General features: G+C 45.0%; 2 protein-coding genes across 4 annotated transcripts in view; both read left to right on the forward strand.

Annotated features, from left to right (window-relative positions):
* Positions 1 to 3,975, forward strand: part of REEP3 (receptor accessory protein 3) — a 47,664-nt gene extending 43,689 nt beyond the window's left edge. For both annotated transcript variants that reach the window (XM_081956199.1, XM_081956198.1), the window contains exon 8: positions 378 to 3,975. In XM_081956199.1, the coding sequence (XP_081812325.1) occupies positions 378 to 434 (57 nt within the window). In that variant the 3' untranslated portion in view covers positions 435 to 3,975. The remainder of the gene's footprint in view (positions 1 to 377) is intronic.
* A 4,287-nt stretch (positions 3,976 to 8,262) lies between these two features.
* Positions 8,263 to 20,828, forward strand: part of LOC309392916 (solute carrier family 22 member 15-like) — a 41,112-nt gene continuing 28,546 nt past the window's right edge. Inside the window, exon 1 of one of the 2 annotated variants that reach the window (XM_081954511.1) lies at positions 8,263 to 8,450. In XM_081954511.1, the coding sequence (XP_081810637.1) occupies positions 8,367 to 8,450 (84 nt within the window). In that variant the 5' untranslated portion in view covers positions 8,263 to 8,366. The remainder of the gene's footprint in view (positions 8,451 to 20,828) is intronic. The other variant, XM_081954510.1, reaches the window with a different exon arrangement.

Here is a 20,828-nt window from a genome sequence, read left to right on the forward strand (position 1 = left end):
GAGAACCAAGATTGCACACTATTTCTTCTTGTAAAAGTAGATAAGTGTTTGTGGTTATATTTGAATGCCCACTTACTTAAATGCCTAAAAACCTAGTACTTATATGAAGATTATTGGTGCCAATGTCATCTTGAGGAATGTCTCTCATTAATAATGTTGCTCACTTCTTTACTCACATATTTTGTTTGAAGAGTTACCCAAAAGCTATTATTGCATTCTGCTACAGGTTGCTATTTATCTTTACTCATATCCTCATGCTGGATGCCATTTCCTCCTCTCCCCACCAGGAAATAGCAACCAACATCAGATTTTTTTTGTATTAAAAATTGTGTTGTGGATATCTTGAAATCTTCTAAAACATTCTTCATTTGTTCCAGGCGCGATATGGCTCACTAAAATACAAAGTGAAGAGAAGGCCACAAGTATACTTCTAATCTACACCGTTCAGCTAAAAGCAAACATCTGTCCTAATAGTTTTCTACAGGCCTGCTGTGTTCTGGTCCTGTGCCCTCTTCCCATTCTCTGAGAAACAGCTGCCATTTATGGATTCATATTCTCAACACAGCTTTATTTCAGTCACACAAGTGAAAGGAAGAGACCACCTGGATGCATGTTACGCTTTGGTTTCACAAGTACCAAAAACTAAATTATATATATTTTTTCTTTTGATAGGAGGAACCAATTTTTACTAAATGAAACTTTTGTGAATCTGAATAGCTCTTTAGATTTCTGTGCTTCATCAATGAAATAATTTCATGAGATTCTCAATTGTGGCTTCAGTGTTAGCTGATGTCCAGTGCTTAATAAACATGACACATCTGTAGAATTTCTGTACTATATTGGGCAACTTGTGGTTGAAATACATTGTATTCTAAAATTCCCACAGTTGTCCAAGTCGAGAGCGTGAAAAATTGAAGAACATAGGGCATATTTTGGAAGTAATCCTCTGAATGGCTTGGGTCGAAAGAGCTGTTTAAGGTCATGGAAGAGGGTTGCACCTCCTCATAAAATCAGCCATTTTCATTTCATTTAGAAATTCCTTTCAATGCCCTGTGACATGAAGACACTGTTGGGTTAGGTTGTTTCTTTGCGGCTTTTGTATTTTGCTGTAATGGTTTGAGTTAGCCTGTGCATTTAGCATAGCTGATAATGAAAATCATAGTTGTCTGTTTCTGTACAGTCAGCAATTTATATTCCTTCCATCCACCCATCCATCCATCCATCCATCCATCCATCCATCCAAATAGGTTCTGCACCAGTAGGGGATCTGCTGTCCAGATTTTCATGCAAAGAATATTTACAGCATTCCTTGTTGAATGCTGAAACTTTTGTATGCAAAATATTGTTCTACTAATTAATCTTTTTTTTATCAACTACTACTTATGAGTGTACTGAATCAGGTTAAAAGATTTCAAAGGTATCCTTCGAAATTGAATTCAGTTTGCCTATTGTATGTAAAAAGGAATAGGAATATGTTGGATAGAAAAAAACACACCAAATTCTGCAGTCAAATATGTTTTATCATGTGTTGCACAAATTTAATATGATAACTGGCATCTAACCAGCACTTTTGAAAAAAAAATTTTTTTTCAAAAAAAATTGAATTTTGTAGGTGTTTTCAGAAATCTTTCATGTTTGTGTGTGTTTTTAAGTGTTGTTTGGGTGACTTATTTATCTATAACCAAGCTGAAGTGTTCTTATTTGGGCTGTGTAAGGGATAGGAGAAAACTAGAGTACTTCAGTTGTTTGATTAGTAGGCTAGACAAAGCCGTACTCTGTACAGATGACATTGACTGCTTACTTAAACCTTTTCTCGCAGCAAAATCTAGAATTCCTTTAAAGCCATGCATGTATTTAAAGGTCTGATTTTTGAAGTGGTAGTTTGGAAAACATTGCTCTTTGCTAATTTCTTGAAAGATGACTTGCCTTTGCTGGTCAAAAAAGTCTTCCTCTCTTTTAGGATAACATGCTTTAAGTATTGCATCTGGATGTAAGAAATCATGTCGTGCTTTTTAAATAGTATTTAACAATAAAATTCATAGTTGATAGTTTTTGGCTTATCATAGCTATAAATCCTAGCAATATTTTAAAAATAATACTTGAAAAAATGGGGGTTTTTTTCCACTTGAAACTAGGCTTTAAGCAAAAGTAAGTAAATCCCAAAGGAAGATTCAGTTTTTGGTTTAAGAAGAAACTTGCAAAAAAATAATAATCAGGCAAATATATATAGTGTCCTCTGGAGAAGAGCTAACAATTCAGTGTGGAATCCTGGAGGTCTATCCAATATAAGAAAATAAATTATACTTTCTATATTATTTTGGGCATCAGAAATATATTTTATCTCAGAAAGAGAACCTGCTTTTACATTTCATTGTATTTATTAGTGTTATGTTGAGTACAGGAAGAATAGAATGTGATTAAAAGGCATACAATATGTCCTAGCATTTACGTTTCACTAGTTTTCTCTTACTCTAGACCTTTGATTGGGAAACTTTGTATTAGATAAGAAAGAGAACATTCATCTTAATTTCATGTTTCCTTTAAGGACATTTGTCTCTTTATATAGAAAAGCTCACAGTGCTAAGTCAGGCATAATAGTCATCCCAACTTGCCTCTTCCACCACATCAGACCAGATTTAAACACTTCTTCAGTTGGCATTTTAGGTTTTAAAAAAATTATCAGGTCACATCAAATAAATTTGATTTCGCAGTGCAAAAGGTAGGTTTATTGGCTACTTTTAAGTTCTTGCTATCCGTGTTACTGTAGAACAGGAGTGTAAAACCTGTGTCATCATGGCAACGTCACATGACTTATTGGGACTTACCACCACCCCTTCGCTAAAGTGGGTGGGGGCGGAGCAAGCACGATTGACACCCCTGCTGTAGAAGATACTTCGGAAGCTTTGGGGAATAAAGAGTGTTTCCTCTCTAGAAACCAGAGAGCCATGGCTGGTGATATTGTCAGGGCTATGTTTTGTGAGCATGTTGCATTTCCTTGTGTAGTGTTAAAAGCTGAAAATTTGCTACTTCATCCATTTTGACCATATTCCTGTTTCTGTGGGTGTGTGAGAGTTTTCAGTGGTGCAGTAGCTTCTTTAAATTTCAGTCTTAAATGATTGAAATTTAAATGACGGTAAAGTAAGATAATTATTCACTCCTTAACACCCTTGCCTTAGGAATGGAAAATGGAGCAGAGAGAATGTCACATGTGGCCTGCAGATTGCCCACCTTTCATTCCTCTGGTGTTGCCAGAGTAGGTACTTATGTTTCTGTCTCTAGTTCTTAGAAGTTCTAGCCTGCATAGCCAATATTCAGGGATAATGAGATTGAAACCCCAAACATCTGAAATTCACCCAGATTTCATTTTTGCATGTACCCCCCTCTTCCAAAAAGTAATGTATAAAGCAGAAACTTTTTAAATATGGATGCACCTTAAAGAAATATCTCCCTCTACAAATTCCCACAGCAAAGGCATTGAGGCATGGAAAGACTCAGGACTTGTTTCCATGAAACTGCTAGTAGTATAATATTCAAAATAGGCATATTTCACTGAGCTAAATGCCATTGTCATTATCATCCAACCTATTTTCAGCTTCATGGCAAGATAAATTCTAAAATATAATGTAATGGTTATGCCATACTGATTTACCTGCTTTAACCAAGATACAGGGCATCATTAGGTATCAATGTATTAGCAAGTATTATGCAAAAAATATGCAAAAGGGAACAATGGACTTGTTATTTAGTAATTTTTAACAAATGCAATTTCAATATTTGGATTCATAATTTTAAAGGCTAAAGCTAACTTTTCTATGTGTAATAATTGACTGTAAACCTGTTTATGTATTTGTAGTACTAAGATATGTCTTTTTCTAAAATTTTGTACTGATACTACCGTATCTTCATAATTGCTATTTTTGAAGATGCTAAGGCTTATATTTTAAAATTGTAACTTAATAAAATGGGTATTTTCCAGTGGGTTTGTCGTGTCTCATTTCTATGCAATACAAACTAATAGTGGTAAATAAACTAATAGCATTTAATCACAGTAAGAATAATGACAAATTGGACTCTTTCAAAGGTTGAATCCCACATGCTTATCTGCGACTAATTTTCACTGAAGACTTGAATTTATGACCAGTTGCAGCAGCCTGTGGTCCCAATTGCAATTTGCAATCTTCCCAGCCAGTTTTTTTTTTTAAAGTGAACTGAGGAAGTTGTACTTGCTTAATGCTCACCTGATTCACTAGCAGCTTCAATAAAAATGGTCATAAAATTGGGGCTGGTGATGCGATGACTTGTTTTATGGCAGCACTGACCTAAAATAGAAATTCTTGTTCCAAGTGTGGTAATAAGGATTACTGTGTACATAAAATTGCCTTGCAATTGCATTATCTGCTTTTGCAAACCACTTTTTAAGGTACCACAACCCTTGTTCTATTTCAGCCCTTTTTGCCCTTAAGTGGTTTGTCCTGTTTCCTTTTGTAAATTTAGAATTTGTTTTGCCTTTAGTAACCTTTTCTTGTGCTGTTTATAATAGAATTTTGTAGTTAGTAACAGATAAATTGGTTTCTACCAACTCAGGTCTTATGTATAATGATATTCTGTACTACATTTGTGTCTCATCCTTACTCCAATGAACTTAAGGCCAGTGAGGATTAAGAATCCTGGTTCCCTTAAGAGTTTGGGAGTAAATTGGATTGAAAGCAACCAATTTCCAGCATTACTCCTTAGGATGAGAATGAATAATTCCTTAATTTTTGTTTATTTTCTCTTGATTTCTATTAGCTGAAATCATTTAAATTCTCAGCTTGGGTCTTAGCTTGTAGCAGGTTGCTCATGAATGCTACAAAGGTAATTCTAAAAAGTGCATTTTAAATAGAACATTCAAGCTTCATGATCTGAGAGCCAACAATTTCTTGTGTGTTACCTTGCAAACATGTCCAACCTTTCAGGAGGTTTGGTTGCAGACAATAGGCAGGGATTTTTCTTTAAAAAATGGGTAAACCTCTACAATCAACTGTATATGTTCATTACCTGCTTTCTGTGCTTTCAGGGATGGCTAACCTTTTCCAGACCGAGTGCCCAAAGCACATGTGTGCATGCGCAAAGGTGCATGTGTGTGCCTGATTCTCCCCCCCTTGCAATGCATGTGCAGTCCCTGCGCATGTGCCCCACCCCTGCACATGCATGCATTCCCCCCGCACTCCCCAAACCCCGTGTATGTGCGTGCATCCCACACATGTGTGCAGAGCCCCCCACGACCCCCATGCATGCATGGGCCCCTGCACGTGACCCACCCCCTGTGCATGCATGTGTGCCCCCCTCCCCACATTCATGGCAGAAACCCAATGACCAGCTGGCCAGTGGGAGGCCTGCGCGCATGCATGGTGGAACTGAACTAAGATGACTCACGTACCCACGGAGAGGTTGCTGCATGCTACCTTTGGCACACGTCACCCTCATGGCCCTGGGCCAAGGACTGGCACCGGGTTGTGGCATGCCAGAAACCAGGCCGCAGGATGCAGGCAGAACACAAAACCACGCCCAAGCCACAGAAAAATCTTTCCATGGAACCAGTCCCTGGTGCCCAAAAGGTTGGGGGGAGGCACTGCTCTAAAGTACTGCACTGCTCTGAAACCACCTTGACTGGAATAGGCGCTTCTGATCAGGAAAGAAGAAATCTAATCTGTCTGTTGTCTTGAAACACTACTCAGGTGAAACACCAGGGCACGGCTGTCAAACTCCCGGCCCACGAGCGGGATGCATCACACACTGGCTATGCCCATGCCTGGTTTAGTGAAAGGGGAAAAAGTCCTGATACATCACGTGATGACGCTGTGATGACGTGAGTTTGACACCCCTGCACTAGGGCAACGTTGTGGCCCACCAGCAGAGCTGGTGGCAGACTCAGACAGTGAGGAGGTTGGGGAGGAACATGGGCCAGTCCTGAAATCTGGGGAAGGCTCTGACGAGTGCTCTGCATCGGAGGCAGAGATGGGGCCAGGGCCGTCCAACAGTTATCGGCTGCCTTTGGAGACGGAGATCAGTGGGGCAGAAGAACAGCTGGAGCCTGTTCCCAGTGAGCATGCACAGAGCTGCCAGAAGAAAAAAACTCCTCAGAAATCAGGGTAGACTTGGGAGTAAAGTCACAGGTGGAAGGTGAATGGCCCCTCCCATAGGGAATAAAGAGAAAGGGAGGGGAGTTTGCAGGAGGCAATTAGTTTGTTTAATTAGTGTGAAGATTTGTTCATGACTCTCAGAGACTCCTTGCCAATTATTTTCTGGTACAGCTTTGCCGGCCTGACAACTCTCCAAGCCTGATAAGGTCTGTGGTTGTAAATTCACCCTTGAAAGTGTTTGCCGGGACTTTGCTGGATGTGAATGAGAGGAATTCACATTAGCTTAATAAAAAGGGGTTTTGTCGGGACAAGGAGTCTGCTTCATGATTTTTGTGAACCCTAGGTCAGAACAAACATATGTTGCAATATATAGTCCAACATGTTAGATTATAAATTATAATTCTTTAGTCTTTTATTGTGCCGATTAAGCATGATAGGAAATAGAATTCCACTTTTAGAATGCCACACATTCCTCTCCAGTCATAATTCAGGACTTGCATATATTTATAGTGGAACTAAAGTGGGACCTCTTTGGTGTAGTGCAGGACTGTCAAACTCCTAGCCCACAGGCTGGCTGCATCACACGCTGGCCAGGCCCCATTTAGCGAAGTCCTGATGTGTCATGTAATGCAGCTGTGACGTGAGTTTGATACCCCTGGTGTAGTGGATAAGGCATCGGACTAGAAACTGGGAGACCATGAGTTCTAGTCTTGTCTAGCCTTGGGCACAAAGTGAGCTGGGTAACCTTGGGCCAGTCACTTTCTGTATTCCTAGGATGGAGGAATAGCAAACTTCTTCGGGGACACTCTGCCAAGAAAATTGCAGGCAGCCTCTGAGAATCCAACACAACTGAAGTGGAACTGAATTATTGATACATGGTAGTGATCATTACACTTTCCAGTGTATCCAGGTCTGATTTCCGAGGTAATGGAATATGTATAAAGCCAGATATATATTTTCCAGTGTGCTGTTTTAATTTTTTTTTAAAAAGTAAAGTTTAAAAGCAAAATCAAACTGGTAGAGGAAGCTAAAAGGATATGAGATTTCTTATGAAAATAATGCTCTGGTTAATTTTTCTACTGATGTCCCCATACTGTATGTCTTCCCAAACTTTATTGTTTATTGCAGCTATCCTAACTACTTGTAAACATTGTGCTGGTAAATGTTTAAACATTTAATGATTTGCCAAAGAATCATCGCAACAACCGCCAGGCCTCACAAAATTTACTGGCCACCTAAGAGCTCAGTTCTGCTCTCACTTATTAGTGGATGTTATTTTGTAGCTGTTTTAATGTGTTGTTACTGATACTTGTACTTTAAGTTGTAAGTGTAATAAAGGAAATTTAGCACAAAAAGAAAAAAAAAGACCAGAAAAAAGAATGTGATAGATCTTGTCCTCTGCCTCTCATTAAAAACGGCAGCCCAATAATCTAGTGAAAGCAATACATATTTGCCTTTGTGCATTTACGAATCCCTAGCGCTGCATACTGAAGTGAGCTCCCGTTCCTTGTCCCAGCTTCTACCAACCTGGCAGTTCAAAAGCATGTAAAAATGCAAGTAGAAAAATAGGAACCACCTTTGGTGGGAAGGTAACAATGTTCCGTGTGTCTTCGGCTTTTAGTCATGCCGACCACATGACCAGGGAGACTCTTCGGATAGCGCTGGCTCTTTGGCTTTGAATCGGAGATGAGCACCACCCCCTAGAGTTGGGAACAACTAGCACAGATGTGAGAGGGGAACTTTTACCTTTACAGTGAATTAGATTAGATTAGTATCTAGACCAGATCGCACATCCCACTGACACAACTCCTTTTTTCCCCTTTTGCATCCATAAATGATCACAATCGGTCGTAACACCTGAGCTTCCATTCGAAATACGCCCCCGCCTAAACAACCCGCTTCCCATCACCAGGCCACGTAACCGAAAAGCTAACCTCAGCCCTCCAACCGCGCGTTCTGCGCAAGCGCGAAGCGGAACCCTTCGCGTGCTCATAATACGAGCCCCGCCCCCCGCCGGCGACTTGGCCGTTGTTTTGCCCACCGGCCGCCGGCAGAGGGCGCCGCGAGCGTTCCTTTGAGCCGCCACCTCACCACCTCCGGAAAGCAACGGCAGAGCAGAGGCGAGGAGGGGAGAGGAGAGGCGCGAGCTCCGCGCTTCCCAGAGCCCGCCGTTCTCTTTCTGGTTGGGGAGTGGGGGTGGGGGCGGACTGTGACGGGGATGCAGCGCGGTGACCCGACGGAGCCATGGATCTGGATGAGGCTTTTGGGCTGGTGGGGGAGTTCGGGCCCCAGCAGAAGAAGCTCGCCGCTTTCCTGGTGCTGCTACAGGTGAGGGCGGGGGCTGAGGCGGGGGGGGGGGGCTCCCAACTCTTTTGCTGTCCTCCTCGGTCCCACCCCCTTCTTTCCCATTCGCCGAGCGCATAATTGGGAGGGGAGAGTGCGTAGTTACTGTCGTCAAGGCAACGGCGTGGATGGAGCCCGCCCTCCTACGGTGGCCGGCGTGGCAGGAAACCCACGCTCCTCTGTCCGTCAAGACGGCTGGAGGCGCGCGCGGGGGGGGGGGGAGGGAAGGCTCGTTTCCTCTCGTTCGCGGGGAGCGATTAGCAGCTCCTCCTTGGACTCGGGAATCGTAAAAAAGCGGGTTTGCAGCTTTCCTGGGTGGCCGTTTTTCCTGGCACAATTCAGACTGGGAGAAAGTACTGAGGAGTAAGGGGGGTGTCTTCCACCTTAGCTCACTGGTGCGCCTGCGCGTACGATGATCAGCTGGCCGACGCGCGTGTGCACAACGGAATTCTGGGAGTTGAAGTCCGCCAGGCTTAAAATGGCCAAGGTTGGAGACCCCTGCTGTAGAGCATCACTTGGAAAGGGTGTGCGAGGGTAGAAATCGTTTATCTCCATCTTTAGGTGGAGTAGAAGCTGCCTCACTCGATTTTACATGACAAGATGAAGCACCCTTCTTGTACTTGCTTGGTTGTTATAAATTGCTTCTTACATGTTTTTATTGCTGCTGTGAGCTACCCAGGTTTATAGTGTATTAAGATGAGTGGTCGGATGAGTTTCACAAATTTAGCACTGCACTGGCAGAGAAGTTGCCAGTGGAAAACAGGAATGACTAACTTCCCAACCCCCAAACACCATTGAGTTGTAAGACTGCCTGTTACAATTATGAATATTTCATGCCACTCTGTCTGTCTGTCAGTCCCCCCCTCCCCCAATGCGGTCTGGATTGTGCATATATTTACTTAAAATATATTTCAACCTATTTGTGCTGTATACATTTTACAGGGATATTTATGTGTAGGAAAGTATTCTCCGGTGCACATATATAGTACAACAGAGAAGGTGAGAAACAAATGTATAGTATAGCCTTTATTGTCATTGTACATCATGTACACAATGAAATTGGTTTTAGCCTCACTGGTGCAATCCATGACAACAAATACAAACAACATAAACAGTAGCCTCCCACCGTCCAGTGCAATCCCACAGAGTTGGCTCCTCAGGGTGCAGTGGGCAAGACAGTGTTGGCTAGCGACCCCCAGGGGGAGAGCCTTCTCTGTGGGAGTGCCTTCCCTCTGGAATGAGCTGCCCTCGGAGCTTCGCATAATCCCTGACCTCCGGTCCTTCTGATGTGCCCTAAAAAGTTGGCTTTTCCAGCAAGCCGGCCTGGCTGAACAAAATAAAATAAATAATTGATGTAATTGTTAATTTTAATCTAATTTTTAAAATGTTATTGTTCATATTAATTGGGTTTGTTTTTGGATACTCTATCTAATTTCTTTTTTAACTTTTGTAATATGTGTTTTTTTTAATGTTGTACGCCGCCCTAAGTCCTTTGGGAGAAGGGTGGCATATAAATCCAATAAACAAACAAACAAAGTATAAAGAATAATCTCTATGCAAGTAATTAGGAAAAGGAAAAGAAAAACTAGTCATAGGTTTCTGCGTGTGCGTGGAGTGATTGTCGTTGTGTTTAAAAGTCTGACAGCCCAATGATAGAAACTATCATTTCTCATTTGTCAATCTACATATGAATGGTAAAAATGGCACATAAGAATGTGTTTTTCTTTTAAACAGTGTGTTTATCAGACTCTTTGTCTATTAATCCAACTATAGGGTATTAGAACTTTTCTCCAGCTCTTTTGGATTATGTTTTTTTCAGAATTCCTTGTCAATATTGTTTTATTGGCTGACAATTCTGAGAGCTGTAGAATATTGGGAGAAAATGGAAGTTTCCAGAAGATTTGTTAGCGTGTTGAGCTACAAGTGAGGAGAACTACAAATTCAAGCCCACTCATCCCATTTACAATTTCTCAACATAACTTTAGACCACAAGATAACGGTAGTTGCAGTGAGGGCACAATAAAGGGAAGTGCTTGTGCAAGCCCTCTTTAACCTTAGAGAAAAGACATAAGAATTGAATAAAAGTTTATTTTGCTTGTATAGAGATATTGCAGGAGAAATATGGAATCATGTTGAAAATGGAATGTTCATCTACTGTTGATTCGGTTATTGGGGTTCATGGTACCTTCTCTTCCCAATCTCGTTGTTCTGGAGATGACTTTGGCAACCTATTTACCATAAAAGACTCGATGATTATTTGTTGTTTTTTAAAAAACGTTGAACAAAGACTAGTTACCTCAAAGTCAAGTTACATTTTGTGACCCTAAATTCTTTTTTTGAAGTAACTTAGTTTTATAGGACATTCTACCTATCCAGGGTTTTAGTTTGCCTATTTCCTTTGCTTTTCAGTGGCTTAAGGGAGTCACATGAAGAGGCCTAACTAAAGACGGGGGACTGTTGCATGCAGGTTGTGGCTTGCTCACTTTCTGCTTTATATCCTCCACCCTGCCCCACCAGATTTAACCAAGTTAAATCTAAACCTATCAGAAATGTGTTTCATTAATGTCTCATTGCAAATAGGGCTCATATAATTACAAATAAAGTCAATACTATAACATGCAAATGTGATCATCAAAGAAAAGGAAGCTTTTGATACCATCGACCATGGTATCCTATTGCATCGTATGGAGGGGCTGGGGGTGAGGGGCACCGTTTTGCGGTGGTTCTCCTACCTCTCTGGCCGAGCGCAATGTGTGTTGACAGGGGGGCAGAGGTCGACCCTGAGGCCACTCACTTGCGGGGTGCCTCAGGGGTCAGTCCTCTCACCTCTCCTGTTCAACATATATATGAAGCCGCTGGGCGAGATCATCCGTGGATTCGGGGTAGACTACCATCTGTACGCTGACGACACCCAGCTGTACATTTCTACCCCGAACCACCCCAACGATGCCGTTGAAGTGATGTCCCGGTGCCTAGAAGCCGTGCGGATCTGGATGGGAGGTAACAGACTCAGGCTCAACCCGTCCAAGACGGAGTGGCTGTGGCTACCGGCACCCCGGTTCAACCAGCTATGTCCATCACTGGCCATTGGGGGCGAACAGCTGGCCCCCATGGATCGGGTTCGCAATTTGGGCATCCTCCTAGATGCCCGGCTGTCAATGGACGACCATGTGATGGCCGTGGCAAGGGGGGCGTTTCACCAGGTTCGCCTGGTGCGCCAATTGCGTCCCCTATTGGACCGGGATGCCCTCCACACAGTCACCCATGCACTTGTGACGTCTCGGCTGGACTACTGTAATGCTCTCTACATGGGGCTCCCCCTGAGATGCACTTGAAGGCTGCAGCTAGTTCAGAATGCGGCCGCGCGGGTTGTTGCGGGAGTCTCTAGGTACTCCCACGTAACCTCTCCTGCGCGGGCAACACTGGCTACCTGTGGCTTTTCGGGTGCGTTTCAAGGTACTGGTTATCATCTTTAAAGCGCTCCATGGCACAGGACCAAGGTACTTGCGGGATCGTATCCTGCCCCATACATCCCTTCGACCGATCCGCTCTCACAGGGAGGGGCTCCTCCGGGTGCCGTCCACGAGGCAGTGCCAGCGGGCGACGCCCAGGAGTAGGGCCTTCTCTGTGATGGGCCCGACCCTCTGGAATGACCTCCCCCGTGACATCAGAACAACCACTGATCTCCGCTCCTTCCGTAAGATGCTCAAGACCCACCTGTTTAGTTTAGCGGGCCTGGCCTAATCCCGATCTAGTCCCTCAATTCTGTACTTTAAAATTTTTGGGGTTGTTTTAAGCTAATTTTTAACTTTTATTACCCTGTACAGCCTTATTGTTTAATTGGTTTTTAAGTGTATCTATTTTATATTAGGTTTTAATGTGGTGTCTGTACACCGCCCCGAGTCCCTTCGGGGAGAGGGGGCGGTCTATAAATTTAATAAAATAAATAAATAAATAAATAAACTGAAAGGAACTTTGGTGTGAGTTCAATGTCATTTTAATAATGGCTTTTATTGCTTAAAATCCCATGGGTTTATTTTAAAAATAAATGTTAAAAAGTCACATTGCTTCTATGCTTATTTTTACTTGACTAATTTTTACATGTAGACTGCCACAGTATAAGGCTGTGCCCCTTTGTCTATCACTAATTTTACATCACTAATTTTCAAACATTCAAAATGATAAAATGATAAAACATAAAAATGATAAATTCTTGCAACTAACATTAAATAATAACACCGTAAATAAAACTGTTGTGATTTTTCAATAGGTTTGACAGCCATTTTTAAAACCTCCCTCCAGTCTTTCTTTCTGCAGATAAACAGAAGTGAGTTTTGGAAATGTGTTAGGTCTAACCAGCTTTTTAAAAAGTATACTCCCCTCCCCAGTTGCTAATGCCTTGTTTAGTGATAATCTAGAACCTATGGCTCGCGTGCCCAAAGTGGTACGCAAAGCCATGTCGCCCGGCACGTGCAGCCTTGCTTGTTTGTCTTCCGGGTTTATGGCGCACATGCGTGTGCGATGATCAGCTGTCCTTTTGCGTGTGGCAGTGCTAAAAATCAGTGCATGCATGCGCGCCAGCCAGCATATTGTCAGGTGTGCATACGCGCCAGAACCCAAAAGGTCCGCTTTTCCGGAGCACGATCCTTCGTGTGGCAATGCTGAAAACCTGTGTGCACATACACGCCGGCCAGTTGATTGTCGGGTGCACATGTGTGCTAGAACCCGAAAGTTTGGCTTTTCCAAAGCATGACGTTTCTGCACATCGAAAAGATTCGCCCTCACTGGTCTAGAGTTTGAGAAGTCTTGTCATAAAGAAGATAAAGGTGCAGCAGGAGCTTTTACTCTTGCTCTTTAAAAATCTATGAAACATTTCCTAATACTCAAAGTGTCACATTAAAGATGAACAAAGTTCGGTATTTAGAACTGCAGCTTTGCCCAGCCTGGTTGGGAAATCAGAAATTATATGGGGGAGGGGGGAAGTGTTTGTTTTTGATAAGCTTGCCTGTTAAATATTTGAAATGGCATCATGGGAGGTGAGCAAAGGGTTTGTTAAGAAAAGGTTGATTTATTCTGTCTCCCAGGGTTATATTCCCTGTAGCGGCAATGCAACTGGCTGCAGAATTTACGTCAGTCCAAGTAGGCCCAGCAAGTCCTGCTTTCATTGAAATAATTTCACCAAAGATTGTACTTGTTGGAAGAAATGTCCATCTGGATCCAGTTCCAAGTGGGGAAAAAGACACTAAAAACATGGTGGCTATTTGGAAAGATGGTTTTAATGGTGGACAGGACCACATGGTTTGAGGTCCTGGGGAATAGGGGATCACATGTCTTGGAGATGTTGGGTGAAGAAGAAGAAAGGGAAGAGAGGCTGAGAGTGCCCTGGTTTTATGTCCTTTCTGGGCCCCACCCCAGAGCTTCCCTTCCTGTGCAAGAAATGCACTCTGATTGGTGATCAGACTCCCAGGGGGCGTGGGTCTTAAGCTAATTTTGTAGGCTGTCTGTCATTTGAGTCCCAAGCTTGGTTGACTCTTGCTGGGTGATGATGTAATGAAAGGGCTTTGGGATGCCTATTATGACTCTGCCTGAGGTAGGTAGACCTTTGTTATGCAGAATAGACTGGCTCAGGCCTTAATGGCCCATTGACAAAGGTGGGGGGGGGCAGAAAGCTGGAGGGAGCTGCTTTGTCTTTAAAACATGTTTCTCTTTTTCACATCCAGGGGAATATAATATCCTGCCTTTTTTAATAGTTCCTAAAGTATTTCATTTTCCCCGAAAATATGACCTGTCCCAAAACTAACGCCTTACCACATTTTTCGTGTGGGCAAAAATATAAGCCCACCCCTGAAAATAAACCCCCTGGACAACCCCCCCTTCTGGCCAAGCAGAGCATCGCTCACCGACCTAGCGGTATCCCGAAGGCGGCAAGCCGCAGGAGCCGGGGGGAAAAGGCGCTCACGTTGCTTGCTGCCTTCTGGATACCGCTAGGTTGGGGAGTGGCGTTCTGCCTGGCTGGAGGGGGGAGTTGCCGGGCGGCTGCTCCCTTGCGAGCAGGCTCCCAAAGAGCCGGGCACAGCCTCGGGGCGAAGCAGCCATGAAGTGACCACGCTCATGAGCAGCCGCCCGGCAAATCCCCTATCCAGTTGGGCAGAGCGTATTCACTGACCTAGGGGGTATCACTACAGCGCCAAGCCACGTGGCGCTCTGCCCGTCCCCCAGCTCCCATGGCTTCGCATATTCGGGATAACCCTTAGGTCAGTGCATGGAGCTCTACCCAGCTGGAGAGGGGGGTTGCGCAAGCGCCTGTTCCACCCCCAGCCTCACCAAGCCCTTGCGCAGCTCTACCAGGGCGGCACCGCCGTCCACCGCTGCCACGCTCCGAGCATAAGTTCCAAACTCCAAAATTCCGCTGCCGAGTCTTCCAGCATCGGCTGCTCTAGGAGTGCTCAGGTGGGCAGGCTGCTGGAAGACTCTCTGTCCGGAAGACTTTCTGTCCGGCAGCTGCTCGTGAACGTGGTTACCTCATGGCTGCTTCGCCCCTGAGGCTGTGCCTGGCTCTTTGGGAGTCCGCTCGCAAGGGAGCAGCCTCCTAGCAACTCCCCCCTCTGGCCAGGCAGAACGCCACTCCCCAACCTAGCGGTATCCAGAAGACGGCAAGCAACATGACCTCCCTGATAATAAGCCCAAGGCCATATTTCGTGGGACAAAAGAAAATAAGACCCTGTCGTATTTTCGGGGAAACACGTTAGGAGAAGGGTGGGTGCTAATTTCCTACATACTCTTCTTTGCCTCATAGAGTAGAGAAACTATCATATATTTATTTAAAGGATTTATTATAATAAGCCCTAAAAAAAGAAGGAAAAGAAACACATGGAACAAAAATGAAAAAGTGGTTCAGTCATAGAAACATAGAAAACCAACAGGGGGAAAAAAACCCTAGTGGGCCATCAAGTCTGCCCTTGAGGTTTTTTAGCTTTCTTTTTCTTTTTTAATTTTATTTTTTTTAAAAAAAATTTCGTTGGATGATGGACATGTGTTCATCCCAAGTATGTTAAATCTAGTTAACCAGTTTTATATTCATCCTCTTGACATGCCCTCAGCTGCTCTATTCCAGTGCCTGGGGGAAGAACCAGCTTTTTATGACCTTCCAGAAGGCGAAAAGGTTGAGGCCTACTGAATCGCTGGGGCAGGGTATTCAACAGGGTAGGGGCTGCTATGAAAGAGGAGCCAAATTTGAAGGGACCTTCAAGGCAGGCCAGAAGAACATGGAATAGAGGGGAAAGTAAGAAATAAACTTGGTCAAGGCTGGGTGAACTATTTCTTTAAGCCTTGTAAAGTCAGTCAATGTTTAGAGATTGCAACATTGCAGCCAGCCATGGTCACACAGTTACCATTTGTGAGTCCCAAAGGTGCTTTTCAGGAGACAACTGGACTTTCTTGTTTCTCTTTGAAGACCATTTGTCAGCTTCCCGGCCAGTTTCCCATAAGCAAAGTCAATAGGGAAACTGGCAGGGAAGACCGGAAGTTGTTTCCATCCTACCCTGTTTCTCCGAAAATAAGATAAGCCCAGTCAGGCTTTTGAACACATGCGCTAAAATAAGCCCTCCCCTGAAAATAAACCCTCCCCGAAAATATTGTAACATAGCAGCAGCCATAAGGTGACCAGGCTCGCTGCCTCCTGCACCTCAAAAATAATAAGACCTCCCCCAAAATAAGGCCAAGTGCTTATTTCAGGAGTCAAACGAAAATAAGATCCTGTCTTATTTTGGGGGAAACATGGTACCTTTTGCTGCTTTTTCTTCCAAAGAGCCCTGCTGTGGAGCACAAGACACACACACACACACCATGCCACCTGGCTCAGTAGCAGTCCCCACTCCATAGCCCACCTGCCCTCAGAAGTGCCCATCTGTGGCATTCTCCCACGCACCTGCAGCTATCACCTGCTGGCCTAGAACTCCAGTCATGTAAGGTCCTCTCAAGGACCTGTGCAGACCTGTAGTTGCAACAGCAACAGGATTACTGTTGCTATGCCTTGTGAACACGTGACATTACCCTTTACAACTGCATCTCTTGGCAACGGAAATTCCATCCCAATTGCCATCATAATCTGAGAATTAGCTGTAGAAGTTATGGAATGTTTCTTCACTAAAGTAGGTATTTAAGGACTGATAGTCCTGAGTGTATGCAAAGACTGGTACAGCTCATCCTCCAGAAGGATAGTGGCATGAAACAGTGCCAATAGTGGCCCTATTGCTATCTATAATTCAACTAGAGGCTGCAATTTGTTCTGTGGGAGGGTTCTGGGAGAAAATTGGTTCCTGTGATTCTAGAATGTTTCTAGAGGAGTGTGGATGTAGCCTTGGTTATATGAATACCCATTACAAAAGCATCAGCATGAAACTTGATTGCCCCACTTGATTCTCTCTTGCTATTAGAGGAAGAGGAAGAGAAATTCTCTCGGATTTTCAAGATTCCGATATTATTCTTTATAATAATAGAATAACAGAGTTGGGACTACATCTATGGATTCATGGCTGGTTGATCAACTGTACTTCGTTTGCAGTCCAATCAGAATAGAGTTGGAAGGGATCTTGGAGTTCTTCTAGTCCAACCCCCTGCTCAAGCAGGAGACCTCGTACCATTTCAGACAACTGGCTGCCCATCTCTTCTTAAAAACTTCCAGAATGTCTACAACTTCTGGAGGCAACTCATTCCACTGACTAATTGTTTTAGCTGTCAGGAAATTTCTCCTTAGTTCTAGGTTGCTTCTCTCCTTAATTAGTTTCCATCAGTGGTGGGTTTCTACCAGTTCGGACCGGTTCAGCCGAACCAGTAGTGGTTTGGCGGCCTTGGGCGCTGGAACTGGCAGTGACCCAGGCCTGCCTTACCCCAAAATGGCTCTCCCGTAGGCACCACCATCTTGTTTTTCGCTTCTGCGCATGTGCAGAAGCATCTTTATTGCATTATGCATACGTGCACAGTGCATATCAAGCGTGCATGCGCAGTGTGCATGAGCAAATCGGCAGTAGAGCCTGCCAGAACCCACCCCTGGTTTCCATCCATTGCTTCCTGTCCTGCCTTCTGGTGCTTTGGAAAATAGGTTGACTCCCTCTTCTCAGGGCAACCCTGAGATATTGAAACACTGCTATCATGTCTCCCCTAGTCCTTTTCATTAAGGTAGGTATAATCAATTCCAGCACATGTTCCTTGTTTTAGCCTCTAGTCATCATTGTTGCTCTTCTCTGTACTATTTCTGGAGTCTCAATATCATTTTTACATCCTGGAAACCAAAACTGGATGCAGTATTCCAAGTGTGGCCTTATCAAGGCATTATAAAGTGGTATTAACACTTGATTCTATCCCTCTGTTAATGCAACCTAGGTCTGTGTTAGCTTTTTTGGCAGCTGTCACACACTGTTGGCTCATATGTACCGTATTTTTTGAAGTATAAGACACACCAAGGTTTTGAAGAGGCAAACTAAAATAAAAGTAGGTAGGTAGATAGAGGGAGAGAGAAAGAAATATAGTAGGGAGGGAGGGAGAGAGAGAGTAGGTAGGTAGGTGTCCTGAAACTAACGCCTTGCCACATTTTTCACGTGGGCAAAAATACAAACCCACCCCTGAAAATAAGCCCCCTGGACAACCCCCCCTCCGCTCACCCACCTAGGTTGGGGAGTGGAACAGGTGCTCGCGCAACCCCCTTCTCCAGCCGAGCAGAGCTCCATGCACTGACCTAGGGGGTATCCCTAATGTGCCAATCTGCGGGAGCTGGGGAGCGGGCAGAGCACCACATGCCTTGGCTGTGCCCATTTCTTCGGGAGCCCGCTTGCAAGGGAGCAGCTGCCCAGCAACCCCAAAACAATAAGCTCTCCCCCTATAATAAGCCCAAGGCCATATATCATGGGGCAAAAGAAGACCCTGTCTTATTTTGGGGGAAACACGGTAGATAGGTAGAGAGAGAGAGAGAGAGAGAGAGAAATGCAGTAGGTAGGTAGGGAGAGAGAGTAATTGGTAAGTAGGGAGAGAGAGAAATACAGTAGGTAGGTAGGGAGAGAGAGAGAGTAGGTAGGTAGGTAGGTAGGTAGAGGGATAGAGAGAGAGAGAGAGAAATACAGTAGGTAGGTAGGGAGAGAGAGAGAGTAGGTAGGTAGGTAGGTAGGTAGAGGGAGGGAGAGAGAGAGAAACGCAGTAGGTAGGTAGGGACAGAGAGAGAGAGAGAGAGTAGGTAGGTAAGTAGGTAGATGTTTCCTGGTGTATTTATCCATGTGCTGGAGAAGGAAATCGTTGACAACCTGCAGCACCTAAGACTTGTTTCTGCTGGCACAGCAGATCAATGTAATGTAATGATCTTGTAATAATTTGATCAATATAATTCTCATCAATCACTCTAACTAAAGAGCTTTCCAAAAGGAAAAAAAAGTGTTTGCACTCTGCAGACCTCCTGAAAACTGCCCGTTTTTCGCAAAACGTGCCCGGGTTTTTTCAAATAAAAGGCATGAATAGCCTGAGGGGGGGGGGGGGGGACTTGCAGACTGCTCAGAGGGGGGGAGCCTGTTTTTTGTCAAAAAAATTGCATGCATAGCCTTTTGGAGGCATAGAGTGCTGCTGGGGATTGGGGGCGGGAAGCAAAAAACGGCTCATTTTTTGCTCATTTCTGCTCTTCCCAGCCCCCGGGAGCTCTCTGAAAGCCTCCATAAGAGTATGCACAGCCATTTTTTTGAAGGGGCGGGGCTTCAGGAGGCAAAAAAAATGCTGTATTTGATGTATAAGACGCACCCAGATTTTCAGCCTCTTTTTGGAGGAAAAAAGATGCATCTTATACTCCCAAAAATATGGTAAGTGATTGTCCACCGGGACTCCAAGATCCCTTTCACAATTACTACTTTTGAGCCAGGTATCTCATATACCAGCGATGGTGAACCTTTTTTGGCTCGCGTGCCACAAGTGGGGAGAGAGCAGGGGGGTCGTGTGCGGGCGTGCCGCACCCATAATGCAATGCGTGCCCACCCAGTGTGCATGCGCTCACAAAAATCACGAACCCCCCCCCCAATTTTTCCATTCTTTTTTCACCCTCCCCAGGCTCCAGAGGCTTTATAGGAGCCTGGGGAGGGCGAAAAGAGCCTCCCCCGTCCCCCCGGAGGCCCTCCGGAGGCTTCAGGGACCGTCTGGAGGCTTCCCTGAATCCTTCGGAACGCTTAAAATGACCCTCCGAGCAAACCGGAAGTCACTTCCGGTTTGCTCGGAGGGTCGTTTTAAGCGTTCTGAAGGCTTCAGGGATGGTCCGGAGGCTTCCCTGACGCCTTCAGAGCGTTTAAAACGACCATCCGAGCAAACTGGAAGTGACTTCCGGTTTGCTCGGAGGGTCGTTTAAAGTGTTCCGAAGGCTTCAGGGACCGTCCGGAGGCTTCCCTGACGCCTTCGGAGCGCTCAAAACGACCCTCCGAGCAAACCGGAAGTGACTTCCGGTTTGCTCGGAGGGTTGTTTTAAGCGTTCCGAAGGCTTCAGGGACGGTCCGGAGGCTTCCCTGACGCCTTCGGAGCGTTTAAAACGACCCTCCGAGCAAACCGGAAGTCACTCTGAGGGTCGTTTTAAGGGTTCCGAAGGCTTCAGGGACCATCCAGAGGCTTCCCTGATGCCTTCGGAGCGCTCAAAACGGCCCTCTGAGACTTCTGGTTTGCTCGGAGGGTCGTTTTAAGCGTTCCGAAGGCTTCAGGGGCGGTCCGGAGGTTTCCCTGACGCCTTCGGAGCGTTTAAAACAACCCTTCGAGCAAACAGGAAGTTACTTCCAGTTTGCTCGGAGGGTCGTTTTGAGCGCTCTGAAGGCTTCAGGGACTGTCCAGACGGAGCTCATGCGGGCGAAAGGAAGCGTTTTAGTCCACGGGATGCGTACGAGAGGAGAAGAGAATGCCTGAATATTCTCTCCTCTCGCACACATCCCGCGGACTAAAACGCTTCCTTTCGCCCGCATGAGCTCTTCCACCGGGGAAAGGAAGCGTTTTAGTCTGCGGGGTGCGTGCGAGAGGAGAGAATATTCAGGCATTCTCTCCTCCTCTTGCACGCACCCCGCGGAAAGGAAGCGTTTTTAGTCCGCGGGGTGCGTACAAGAGGAGGAGAGAATGCCTGAATATTCTCTCCTCTCGCACGCACCCCGCGGACTAAAGCGCTTCCTTTCACCCGTGGAAGAGCTCATGCGGGCGAAAGGAAGCGTTTTAGTCCGCGGGATGTGGGCTTCCTTTCACCCACATGAGCTCTTCCACGGGCGAAAGGAAGCGTTTTAGAATGCCTGAGTTCCGGGCCAAGCTGCAAATGATGTTGCAAAAGTTTGTTGCAATGCAAAAGTCTTTTGCCTTGCCGGGAAACGT

This window comes from Natrix helvetica, assembly GCF_964273705.1.
Source record: "Natrix helvetica genome assembly, chromosome: 5".
Lineage (NCBI taxonomy): Eukaryota > Metazoa > Chordata > Lepidosauria > Squamata > Natricidae > Natrix > Natrix helvetica.